The sequence below is a fragment of the Lissotriton helveticus genome, chromosome 6, assembly GCF_964261635.1.
Source record: "Lissotriton helveticus chromosome 6, aLisHel1.1, whole genome shotgun sequence".
Taxonomy (NCBI): Eukaryota; Metazoa; Chordata; class Amphibia; order Caudata; family Salamandridae; genus Lissotriton; species Lissotriton helveticus.
In genome coordinates, this window is record NC_136067.1 from 149,136,555 (window position 1) to 149,149,849 (window position 13,295).

The following is a 13,295-nucleotide window of genomic DNA, read 5'->3' on the forward strand; positions in this document are numbered from 1 at the left end:
TGGTCTATAAGGTTGACTTACAACCAATCATCAATAAGGGTTGTGTGGACTGATATATAGTGATCACTAGAATAGTGAACACTGCACATCAGGCCAACTTCTCACAATCCCTCCCTGTGATGAGTTGGAAAAGGGTGGGGTAGAGGCTGCAGGCATGCAGGAAGCAGAAAAATCGAGTCTGCAGAGTCTGTCATCAACACTTTTGAAGACACTGCACAGACACTGCACAGACTCAAGGTGTCTGATTCCCACTTTGCAGGTATGCAGGACCCATTTCGAGCTCCAGTCAGATTCGTGGCTTGGGGAGAAGTGGCGCACTACAGATGGTGTATGCAGTCCAGAGGTTAAATGAAGGACTCACCTAGCTTAAAGCTTTTCCCCAGTCCAGACAATGCCCCCCATCCACAGCGAGCAGGTATGAAAAACTTAGCAGCTGGGGAAGTGAGTAAGCAACACGCTCGGGTCCGGCCTGTTTGGAGTAGTGACTTTTTGGCCTGAATTTATTTACTGTCCTCTAACTCCACAACATTAATGACACCTGTTCTTTTGTCCACTGGAGACAGCACCTAATACCTTAATTCTTTGTTTTTACATAACTCTCTCCCAAATGCATATTTTCGTGCAGCTCCCATAACGCCTCGTTTTTCTTGTGTCAAGTGAAAAGTGTGGTGTCATTTGCATACGGAGTGCTCTGCAGTGCTCTTTCATTGCAGAGATGGAGGCCTCTGCAATGCTCTTGCAGACGGACGCCTCTGTAGTGCTCTTGCAGATGGAGGCCTCTAGTGCTCAGTATGGTAATGAAGGCCCCTAATTCTCACACTGCTGCTACCACGGGGACTGGTAATTTCAAGTTTTTTTGTTTTTTTTAAAACAAATTTTATTGATAGATCGCACACAAGGCGCAGCACTCCACACTCCGGAGAAAACTGCAAACAAGTAGACAGCATCAAATGAGTGGCAATCTATACATTATGTGAAACAGAACATTTACCCTATACCCCCCACCCACCCCGCCCCCCAGCCCCTCCACTGCCAACTCCCCCCGACCGGATCCCACCCTAACCCCCTGCACAATTTCGTCTCATTCTTGAAAGAAGTCACATGAATAGAGCAGTGTACACAATTCCTCAACTGTGGCCCCCTCACACCATTCCTGTGCAATCCTCTTGTTCCACTGGTGGCTCCAACCATAGACCCCTGTAATCTGCCCATCTCTTCCATATTTTATAATGTTTCCTAGGGCAGCCCCTGGCCTCAAAGATAGGACGTTCCAGCCCCATACAAAAATCTAGTCCCTTCTTCCACACCACAACCGGAAGAGCCTGTGGATCTTTCCAGGCTCGAGCCACATCTCTCTTGGCAACGGTAAGGCCCAACAACAACAGATGCCTTTTGTATAAATTACCTCCCACCCCTTCCAATACATGCAGGAGGCCTAATTGTGGAGTACGAGGAAGGTCCCAACCCAACACCTCAGACAAACAGTCCCATACCCCTTTCCAGAACCTGACCAAAGCACTGCAGTTCCATACCGTGTGAAGTAAGGTGCCCACCTCTTGGCCGCATCTCAGACAGTCTGGAGACTCAATCAGACCAGCCCACCACAGTCTCTCTCTAGTGTAATAGGCTCTATGTAGGTATTTGAATTGGATGAGTCTTAGGCGCATTGCAATAGCTGCACCTCTTGGGGCTTCAAGGGCTTCCCGCCAATCTTCCTCTTTAAAGGTTTTGTAATACTTTAGTATTCCAGATTTCCTCATCTGACCTCTGATTTCTTCTGGCCTTCTGTTTAAAAACTCAAGTGGGTTGGAGCTTCAATAATATGTCAATTCTGACCTCCTACAGGTAATCTGCAGCCGTCCTCCCTTTCACAGCGCTACTCTTTCCCTGTGGAATCAGAAGGTGGGGATTCAGATAAGTGCTTTGTTTACTTTACAGAGCTCATGGTTGCATTTTCCAGCCGGACCCCTTTCCTAAACTAATACGCCAACAACATGTAAGTGAATGCACATGATAACAGTTGCTGCTTTTAGAGTGCAACACACTTCTGCAAAACAAAGATTTCTGTCACTCCTAAAGCCTTTTGACATATTATAGCTAGAACTAATCCTGAGATCAGCGTCCTTTAGCTGGTGGGCAACATGTGTTTTCTAGCACTTTTTATAGCAAGGCTGTTGAGAACACACGCTCTAATTAAAGCAGTGTCCCCATTCCAACAGATGGAATAAATGGCCACTCCGAGAAAACAGATTTTGAATTTCTGTTTGTGTGTGTTCGTTAATAATATGTACAGCCTCCCTTGCACGCACTCATTGCTATTAATTTGCCTGGAGTTGAAGAGCTAGCCATGTGCATTGGCTGTGCGTGGGGTTGGCAGTAAGTTGCGGTACACACTTTATAAAAGCTGTCTCGTAGTTGCACACCTGGTTATTATAGACTGTGTGAGAGTCTCACTAAGCTTTCACTTATGTTGATACACTTATGTTGATATCACCGCTGTGGTTGGGGTGTGAATTGCCGTCTTTTTGCTGTACTGTGTCCTTAAGAGTAACATATTACATGCGTTTGCCATCCCCACAACAGCTCCTATACTACCGGTATAAGGAACAATCTTCCATTGTTTGGAGGTCCAGGTCTCACTGGTGGGAAGTAACATGTTTACTGTTAATTTTTAATAGGACACATCCAGCTATTACTGTACAACTGCTTTGGGATTGTGCTACTAGATATGAACTCTAGAAAGCCACACTGTTAATTAAGTAGCTTTGCAAAGTGTCCTCTTTTTGAGCAAATACATTTGATTTCACCTTTGATTAGTCATGAAAACAATTTACACACCCTCTGTTGAAGATTTTACCCATGCTGCATGTAGCACCATGCACATGTAATACTTCCTCAGCAGCATTGCACCTGGCTGTTTTAATCAATCACCTAATCACCTAATTAAACATTGTCTTTCGAAATCCCTTTACTTCTAGGAAGATAATTTTGCTTCTGGTCATCACGACTATTGTGCTCAATTCCTTGCTGATTTCCTTTGCCATTTCTACTCTGCAGTACACAAATGTGACAAATTAATGGCTTTCATTTAGCTGAGAACAACAGAGATAAAAACAGCTATTTTATAATTTAAAAAAATTAAAGAAGATTTGCATGGAAAATCATGACTGGCCTCCCAAAAAATGCCATGCCCCTCTAACGTGAACCTCCCTGTCCACTCCCAGCCTCACCAATCTCAAACTTCACCAGCCGCCACTGCCTGGTGGTGAAAATCTCACAAATTTGATTTTCACTACTGTGCGGCACACCTTTCCCATAGGATAACATTGGATTACGGTATTACATTTATTAAGTGGTAAAGTTTAGTTGAGAACAGTGTTTGGTGTCTCATTAATTGTAATTTGAAATCTTTAATGGTAAAGTTGTATTTTAAGTCACAATTTGGAAAATGCCACTTTTAGAAACTTGGAATGTTCTTGTCCTAACCATTTAGTGCCCTCAGCCTGTTCCCTGGGTCACATCGGTAAGTGTAGCTGTAAGTTGGTCTTTGTGCATCCCCCCCGAAAGTTACACAATAACAAGATCTAATGGCAGATTGGGCTATCCTATCATTTGCTCACGCACAATAAACTTCACACGTCCTGGGACCAGGGAGGCAGGAAATTCACGACACTTCTGTGTGGTGCGGGGCCCGAAGAGTTTCTCCTACTGCAAAGCTCCCATCCATACTAATAATATTATAAAGAGAGAGCCCAAACCTTTGAGGCGGGTAATCTCAGTAACCACAGCACCAATCACAACACCCAATACAGCGTTGGAAAGGGCAGTTGCAGCAGAAGGACATAGGCTATGCAGACGCCCACCATATACATTTAAAAGGTAAAAGAATTGTGCCAGCAAAGTAGTCCCTTGTGGGCGTGTCTGCGTTGTGTGGGGGCGTGACAAACGCTGGGGGCGTGTGGTACGTTCCGCCCTTCATGCCATGTCTCATATCGTGTGCTAATCCCACCCTGCTCCCTTTAAATACCCCTGCACCCCATAATCATAACCCACCCTTACTCCTTAAAATACCCCAACACCCTTAAACACTAACCCATCTTAACCCTATGAATTTACCCTGTACCCCAAAACCCAAACCTATCCCTAAACCCTAAAAATACCCCTGTACCCCAAAACCCAAACCTAGCCCTGAACCCTATAAATACCCCTGTAACTCAAAACCCAAACCAACCCCTGAACCCTAAAAATACCCCTGTACCCCAAAACCCAAACCTAGATCTGAACCCTAAAAATACCACTGTACCCCAAAACCCAAACCTACCCCTGAACCCTAAAATACTCCTGTACCCCAAAACCCAAACCTAGCCCTGAACCCTTAAAATACCCCTGTACCCCAAAACCCAAACCTAGCCCTGAACCCTTAAAATACCCCTGTACCCCAAAACCCAAACCTAGCCCTGAACCCTTAAAATACCCCTGTACCACAAAACCCAAACCTACCCCTGAACCCTAAAAATACCCCTATACCCCAAAACCCAAACCTAGCCCTGAACCCTAAAAATAACCCTGTACCCCAAAACCCAAACCTACCCCTGAACCCTAAAATACCCCTGTACCCCAAAACCCAAACCTAGCCCTGAACCCTAAAAATACCCCTGTACCCCAAAACCCAAACCTAGCCCTGAACCCTTAAAATACCCCTGTCCCCCAAAACCCAAACCTACCCCTGAACCCTAAAAATACCCCTATACCCCAAAACCCAAACCTAGCCCTGAACCCTAAAAATACCCCTGTACCCCAAAACCCATACCTATCCCTAAACCCTAAAACTACCCCTGTACCCCATAACCCAAAACTATATCTGAACCCTTAAAATACCCAAACACCCCAAAACATATAGCTCAGTAGCCCAAAACATATACCCCTATACCCATGCTTACCTTATCCAAACATTAAAAAAAAAACATGCTTTAACCATTCATGCATTTACAATGAATTTTGTTGTAAATGTATGCGTGGTAAAAGCATATAAAATGTAATGCCATGCGTTATAATGGCATTGCGGAGTCATGGTACTTTCGTAATGAAAGTATGCGGAGTGATGGTATGCGGAAAGAAAGTTGCGGAATAATGGGTGTTTACCCTCCCCCGGTAAGTACATTGGTGGCACTGCGGCCCACATCTCCAGCAACATACTCATATTTTTTCACCACCGATTTGATAAATGCACAGGTCTCTCTCATTGATGGCCAGCACAGACATACACTTTTAGACACACCTCCCGCCACAAGTTCTAGAATTGCGAACTTTAGAGCTGGGGAGCTACGTTCGAATCTCGGCATCAGCTCAACATCCTGTGATTCCAGGCAAATCGCTTTGTCTCCCCGTGCCTACCACAAATGAATGTGTTCTTCTGTAATGTAAATTGTGCTCATGCCATGTTGTCGAGTTCGCGCTATATAATATTGCAAGGAAAAATAAAGTAGGGAAACTCGAGTTCACACACTACTGAACGCGCACTCTTAAGTGCATCAGCAGTGCACTGTGAATCGGAGCGTTTCACAGGCCTGTCACAGATAAGAAATGCTATCTAAACGAAATCCTACAAAACAGTATACTACTGGCCGGCAGCAAGGGCTGCTAGTCAGGTATAAAATTAGGAGCCCCCTTGCTCCAGTATTGGAACTTTCATAGATTCACATGCCTGAATCATTCCCCGTCGTCGAGACGGGAGTCTCCGGTACATAAAAAAGCAATGCTTAGTAGTATAGCAAACTGAAAAGAGGCCTAGGCCCATTTCCCTTTTGCAACCCATAGCCTTTGTTATGTAAAAAAGGCCCAAACTTTTCCCTGAACCAATCAGAGCTCCTTACCCTCTAAAACACTCCTGAGAGAACCTTCTGCCCCTCAGATTTTCTACCGCACGTTGTGCTAGGGAGTCTCCTTTGAGCTTTGCTCAAACTCTTTACTTTTACAGTATTTGGACTAGATTTAAGGTCTCTCATCTTCTAGTTTCTTCTTATTGGAGTTCCTTATTCATCTACCATGTCTGAAAAGGAGAAAAAGGGATTATTTAGAGCTTGTTCCAACTGCTCTAAGAAGAGGCTTTATACAGATGACCCTCACAAAGATTGCATATACTGCCTCTATCCAGACCATAAGGCAGAAGATTGTAAGGTATGTCGAACCTTTTCAAATAAAACCTTGACACCTCCGGACAGAGAGGGCAGAAGGCTGGATAATGCAGGAAAACGGTTTCCCTTAATGTCTGCTCTGCTGGTGAAAGCCGCTAATGCCCTCGCTATCTTGAGAAGGTATGACAGGCAGATGTGGTGTGACCTGTCTCCATACATTAACCAGGTGCCGGAACCGGAGAAGCAGGAGGCAAAGAAGATTCTCCTGGAAGGGGAGAGGACTTCGGCTGAAGTCATAGACTGCGCTATGGATATAGCGACAACGGCTTTTAGATCCCTGGGAGGAGCAGCAGTCCTGCACAGGCAGGGATGGCTACGGGCAACAGCTTTTAGGCTGGAGGTGCAAAACAAGATTCTAGACCTCCCTTTCAATGGAGAAGATCTATTTGGGAAGCATATTGACGATACTCTGCAGGATATCAAGAAACATACCGATACTGCAAAGGCTTTGGGGACACTGCAGTACAGAAAAAACCCTTTTCGTGGCTCCAGAGGCAGAGGTCAGTCCTCATATAGAGGAGGATATCAACAAGGAAGATATTCCTCTTATTCTGCCCCATCGCAGCCCTACCGTCAACAGTACAATCAACGTCAATCAGGAGGATATACGAAATCAGCTCCAAGAGGAAGGGGTGGCCGTCAGGGGAAGGAAAACACCCGACGGCAATGACAACCTCCATCTTCCGGCTATGTCAGGTGCTCCCCTGGGTGGAAAGATTGCTCACCATCTTCAAAATTGGGGGAAAATAACAACGGACCGATGGGTCCTAAAAATTGTTCAATTTGGTCACACCCTAGAATTTCTTCAGACGCCCCCTGTTCGCCACCGATGCATCAGAGAACCAACCATCAGCATCAACTCCGGCAGGAGTTCCGAACAATGCTCCGAAAGGGAGCAATAGAACCGGTACCGAAGGCCCAGGAAAACAAGGGGTTTTACTCCCGGTTCTTTCTTGTCAAGAAAAACAAGCTCCAATGGCGCCCCATTCTGGATCTCAGATCCTTAAACACCTATCTCAAGAAGCAATCTTTCAGGATGGTGTCTCTACAGGACATCCTTCCGTTATTGAACCCAGGAGATCATATGACTACATTAGACCTACAAGACACGTATTTCCACGTGCCAATCCATCCCGCACACAGACAGTACCTTCGGTTCTTAGTAGCCGGAAGACATTACCAATTCAGGGTACTGCCATTTGGCTTAAAGTCAGCGCCGAGAGTGTTCACAAAATGCCTGGCTCCAGTGGCGGCTGTGTTAAGAAGGCAAAAACATCAAATATTTCCTTACCTCGACGACTGGTTAGTCAAAGCACCATCGAAAGTACAAGCCAGAGCATCAACACAGCCTGCATAGACTTGTTCGCCAAACTGGGATTGACCCTTCACGAGGGAAAGTCAAACCTCCAACCAACAAAAGTGATCACTTTTCTGAGGGCAATACTAGACACGGACTGCAACAAGGCGTTTCCCTCCGAAGAAAGGCAACTGAGGATTGTGTCCCTCTTCCAAGACTTCATAAAAAGAAAGTCTCTTTCAGTTAGCAGATACAAATCCTTGTTGGGCATTATGTCATCTTGCATTCCCCTGGTACCTCATTGCAGGTTAAGGATGCGCCCATGGCAGGAGCAAATCGATCTTCAGTGGCGTCAAGCGGAGGGATCCTTCGACGACACAATACGAGTGACACCAATGATGGTACAAGCAGCGGAATGGTGGACACAAAAAGAAAATGTATCTCAGGGTCTGACTTTTCTTGCAATAGCGGGTCCATTAGTGGTGATGACAGGTGCGTCCCTAGAAGGATGGGGAGCTTTCCTTCAGGACCTTCAAGTCAGTGGTCGTTGGAAGGTGCACGAGCAGCGATTGCACATAAATCTGCTGGAGCTCAGGGCGATCCGCTTGGCATTACAAGCCTTCCTACCACGAATACAAGGTTCGCCAGTGTTGGTAAGAACAGACAACACTACGGCGATGCATGATTTAAACAAGCAAGGGGGAACAAGATCTCTCTCCCTTTCTCAGGAGGCCCAGGAGGTATGGGAATGGGCTCTTCAACAAGGAATATCATTGTCAGCAGAACACCTCCCCGGGGATCAAAACGTCAAAGCGGATACTCTCAGCAGGCTCAAATCGTCCTGCCACGAATGGGAGCTGGACCAGGGGACCCTGGACAGCATCTTTCAAAGGTGGGGAACGCCAATAGTGGACCTATTCGCCACAAGAGAGAGCAGGAAATGCCAGTGCTTCGCAAGCTGGCTTCCCCAGAAGGGATCTTGGGGGAATGCGTTTTCCATGGCATGGTCGCCGTCTTTGCCTACGGCTTTCCTCCAATTCCTCTTCTTCCCCGCATACTGGTCAAGATCAAGAAAGAGCCGTGCAGGTTGATCCTAATAGCCCTGTGGTGGCCCAGACAACACTGGTTCATGGAACTCCTGCTGCTGTCGGAGGACCGTCCAGTTCGACTACGACCAATTCCATCGCTTCTGACAATGTTCAGGGGTCAGGACCCGGACCCGAAATCCTTGCGATTAGCAGCCTTTCTCCTGAACACTCTGAGTTTAGTCATCTAAACATCTCACATGAATGTAGAACAATCCTGTCCAAAGCTAGAGCAGACGGTACCAACAAAACCTACAGGATGAAATGGAAGAGGTTTTGTCTGTGGTGTAGGAGGCAGAACATTCACCCTCTTACTGCTGCACCTCATCAAATTATACCTTACATTCTGCTATTAGCAAAGTCAGGATTGGCGCACGCTTCCATCAAGGTGCATTTGGCTGCGTTATCCCGCTATAGGAGGTCTTCGTCTGGCCTGTCCTTATGGTCATCAAGGATCATCAAGCAATTTATGAAGGGACTATTCAGGGTCTTTCCTCCAGTAAAGCCTCCACCACCATTATGGAATCTTAATATAGCACTGTCACAATTGATGAAACCGCCACTTGAGCCGATACACAGGGCAGACCTTACGTTCTTGTCTTGGAAATTGGCTCTTCTCATTGCTCTGACATCAGCGAGAAGAGTAGGTGAACTGCAAGCGCTCACAATTCAGGAGCCTTTCCTACAGTATCAGGAGGATAGAATGATTCTTAGGACGAATCCGAAATTCATTCCTAAGGTGCCAACTTACTTTCATCTGAATGAGCCTTTGGTGTTGAAACCTTTCTTTCCTCATCCGTCAACAGCAGCGGAAAGAGTGTTGCACTCACTAGACGTGCACAGATGTTTGAAGTTCTACTTGAAAGACACTAAGGCCTTTTGCAAATCTTCTCAGCTATTTGTCGCTTTCAGCGCACCCAGGAAAGGTTTCCCTCTGTCAAAAAGGGGAATAGCCAGATGGATTTCCAGTGCAATTGTCTACTGTCATCAAGCTGCTGGAAAGCTTCTACATGCACGAGTTTGTGCGCATTCCACGAGGGCAGTGGCCACATCTACTGCACTATTTGGAGGAGTGCCAATCCAGTATATCTGCAGAGCAGCGACCTGGGCATCCACGCACACCTTCACCAGGCACTACTGCTTTGAGGCAGCCGCAGAGTCAGATGCGGCGGTGGGAGAGGCGGTACTGCGGAATATCATCCAGTAACGGTGAGCCTTCTTTCCATCCCTCCATCCGTAATTTCTCTTGGTTTTACAATGTCACATTTTATATATATGTATATACGTATGATATTATGCTTCATTTTCATATTGTATGACATGATTATGTAATGTATCAGAGAAATGTGCTTTGTATTTTACTGCTTGCTATTCTGATTCAGGCATGTGAATCTATGAAAGTTCCAATACTGCAGTAAGAAAACAAGTTACTTACCTGTAACTTTAGTTCTCCAGTATTGGAAGCTTTCTTAGATTCAAATGCACCCACCCTCCTCCCCTGAGAGGCTCACCTCGGATTTAGCACCACAAGTGTTCTTTATGCACAAGTGCGTGAAAATCTGAGGGGCAGAAGGTTTTCTCAGGAGTGTTCTAGAGGGTGAGGAGCTCTGATTGGTTCAGGGAAAAGCTTGGGCCTTTTTTACATAACAAAGGCTATGGGTTGCAAAAGGGAAATGGGCCTAGGCCTCTTTTCAGTTTGCTATACTACTAAGCATTGCTTTTTTATGTACCGGAGACTCCCGTCTCGACTACGGGGAATGATTCAGGCAATACTGGAGAACTAAAGTTACAGGTAAGTAACTTGTTTTCATACCCACTATTCAGTTCCCTTCTGGGCCTGCTGTGGACTGTCAGAGGATTACCCTGCTGCCTGTGGCCTGCTGTGTACTAAGAAGGACTGCCCTGCTGCTGCACTAAGAGGACTGCCCTTCTGCCTGAGGCATACCATGTGCCCTGAGAGGACTGTCCTGGTGCGTGAGACCTGCTCCACTGCTTGAACCAAGGACTTCCAGAGTGACTCCAAGGGCTAGTTGGCTAGCTCCCTGATCAGAGCTTCAGGGAAAGAAAAGGAAAGAAAAGGCTCCAACCATCTTGAATCTGCACCTGGACCCTGCTTGACTCTTCAAGTGGTGCCCCTCTAGTCCTGGACCCTTGAAGGGGGTGCTAAAGTTGTACAAATAGTTCAAATCCAAAACTTGGAACTTCGAAAATTTTCAGCCATAAAGTGCCATGAGAACAGAGAGGAGACTGGGACCTACCTGCTCACCGATCTGCCTAGGGTGCATCGCCGATTGGCCTGACTTTGCAGCAACATTCTTTTCCACAGGAGCAAATCCTGTTCAGCTGCTCCTTGCAGAAGGTGTATCCGTTCTTGTAGAGCCCTCAATGACTACAGCCTGCCGCTTCGTCCCGCTGGAGATTTTCGACTTCCCAAAAAGAAACTAAGTCTGAACGTAGAAATCTTCACTGCGGCGTCATCCAGCGGCTCCCTGACAACAATGCCTCCTCCTCGGACACCGCAAGCTGCCTTGCCCACTGAACTTTACCTTCTTAGATATATTTTTTTTAATTCTTCTAATTCCAAAGGTGAGGAGAGACCTTGTCCAGTCCACTTTGTGTATCTGAAACGCGCTTTATCACAGTTGGCAATAACCTTCGACTTTGCCTCGGTCTTTTGCGACTAGATGTTCACGGATGGCACTTTGACCTTATGATCTATTTTTTACTTTAAACTTTCAAAATATATAACTCTACATCTACATCTACTGATTGGATTTTTGTCATTTTGGTGTTAAATAATTTATTAAAGTTTACTCTATTTTTGTGGGATTTTTTTTCTGTTGTGTTTTTGCTTTATTACTGTTTAAGTGCTGCATAAATACCTTACACATTGCCTCTAAGTTAAGCTTGACGGCTTCTGTGCCAAGGTACCCCAGGGGTAAATACGGGTTAATTTAGTGACTTTTTGTGGTTTACCTTGAAAAAGAGTGTGGCTGTTGCTTGAGTACGGTTTCACCCACTCAACCAATAAACCATCTTCTAACAACAGGCCATACCATACAATTACAGGCCATACCATACCATACTATACAAAGGCAGGCCATGTCAACCATATCATACCATACTATACTATACAATACACAGCAGTGGTGGTATTGTATAAAATGGCTAAAAAGCGTTAACAAATCCAAATAAATGTTGCATAGGTAAGACCTATTGGCGTTGTCAATGCTTTTTGATCAAGGAGCAATTGCGCTCTTATTTCTCATTGTACTTGAGCCCAATGCAATGACTCCTTATCGTTTACCTTTCAGTGTCCCTGGAGCTTATCTTCAGATGTGATGAGCTCCAAGTTTTATTGATGAAGTTGTAAAGCAGCAGAGGCAGTGCTGCATCACTTCTGCCATCGAGCCGTCCCCTAACAGCAGCTTAACGTTCTCTACTTAAATAGCTTGAACAATGCAACACAAAAAAGTGCCTTTGCACTGCATTAGATGCTTGGTAAAGATAAAAGAATATAACATAATGGAAGCATTAAACAATGCTAGATTGAAGTTACCACAGTAGGTATTTTAAGTTTGTTGAGTCTCCAAAGAACGTGAATCAAACTCTGAAACTTCCCGTTTACCTTAAAAATGCACTTAACAGCAAATGAAGCAACTTGTTTTTATCACAAACTGTAGAAACACTGTAAATGTAAACATGTAGTGTAAATAAAAATGCAATTTTACTTAATTAGAGTTTGTGCAGTATCTATAAACTAGGAAAAGATGCGAATACATGCTATGTTAAATTGTGCATAGGCCGTGAGGCCTATTAATGTAGGTATATCTATGAGGCATTTTATTGTAGAATTGATTACAGCCTTTTCAGTGACAGTTACCATCCTACCTTTGGTAAAATGAACATTGTCATTTTATTTAGTTGTGTGTATAACATGGTGGTGCTCAATGAGAGTAACGTTTGAAATTGTCCCCTCTTTTGACAGTATCTATTGGCGATGACCTTTGTCTATTTCAAAAGAGCTGGATTTAGCATAAGTGAGCACAGCAGAATGAATTTCTTTGTTGCTTTGTAAGTACGTGCTATATTTTCAATTGCTGCTTAGTCATAATGTTCAACATTGACAAAATCGAGGAAAGCAGTATATAGTGAGAGGCTAACATTGGGAACAAATGAACACATTTATTTCAGCTTATGTTACATATTACTCTTCAAACTGTTGCTATCCCAAAGGCAAGAATCACGTCTGTGGTATAACCTGTCAGTTACTGTACATGGCACAGTAGTAGTTTTGGTCATAATCATGACTTTTGGGAGGAAATTTGGTGACTGCACAGACAATTGGAATTTAGTACCATCCTCCACCTGCTCCTTATTGTAAAGGTGACCAGGCTCCCGTGAGGAGGCCTTAGCTTATGACGGAGCATAGCCATCAACAGTGCTGCAGATGCAGTGGTACCGGGTCTGGGCTAGGAGTGACTCACTACACAGTAAACCAGGGAGTGGAGGTCAATTTCTTAATTCATAATAGGGCTGACTGGCTAATGAATATAAAAAAAGGCTTATCAGGTTCCTTCAAGAAGAAGGGTTGATTCTTTAGAGTAGGGTTCTCCAATCTTCAGGGGCGGATTCTCCATTAGAGCTCTGTGGCTATGCCCCCCTGAAATGATTTCCTTCACATTCCTGCGCAGCTATTAAATAGACCAATTTATCTAG

The 13,295-nt window shown here is 44.9% G+C and overlaps 1 protein-coding gene across 3 annotated transcripts in view; it reads left to right on the forward strand.

Moving 5' to 3' along the window:
- Positions 1 to 13,295, forward strand: part of SPDYA (speedy/RINGO cell cycle regulator family member A) — a 656,819-nt gene that overhangs the window by 384,138 nt on the left and 259,386 nt on the right. For 2 of the 3 annotated variants that reach the window (XM_078647510.1, XM_078647511.1), the window contains exons 4-5: positions 1,846 to 1,902; positions 12,565 to 12,650. In XM_078647510.1, the coding sequence (XP_078503636.1) occupies positions 1,846 to 1,902; positions 12,565 to 12,650 (143 nt within the window). The remainder of the gene's footprint in view (positions 1 to 1,845; positions 1,903 to 12,564; positions 12,651 to 13,295) is intronic. The other variant, XM_078647512.1, reaches the window with a different exon arrangement.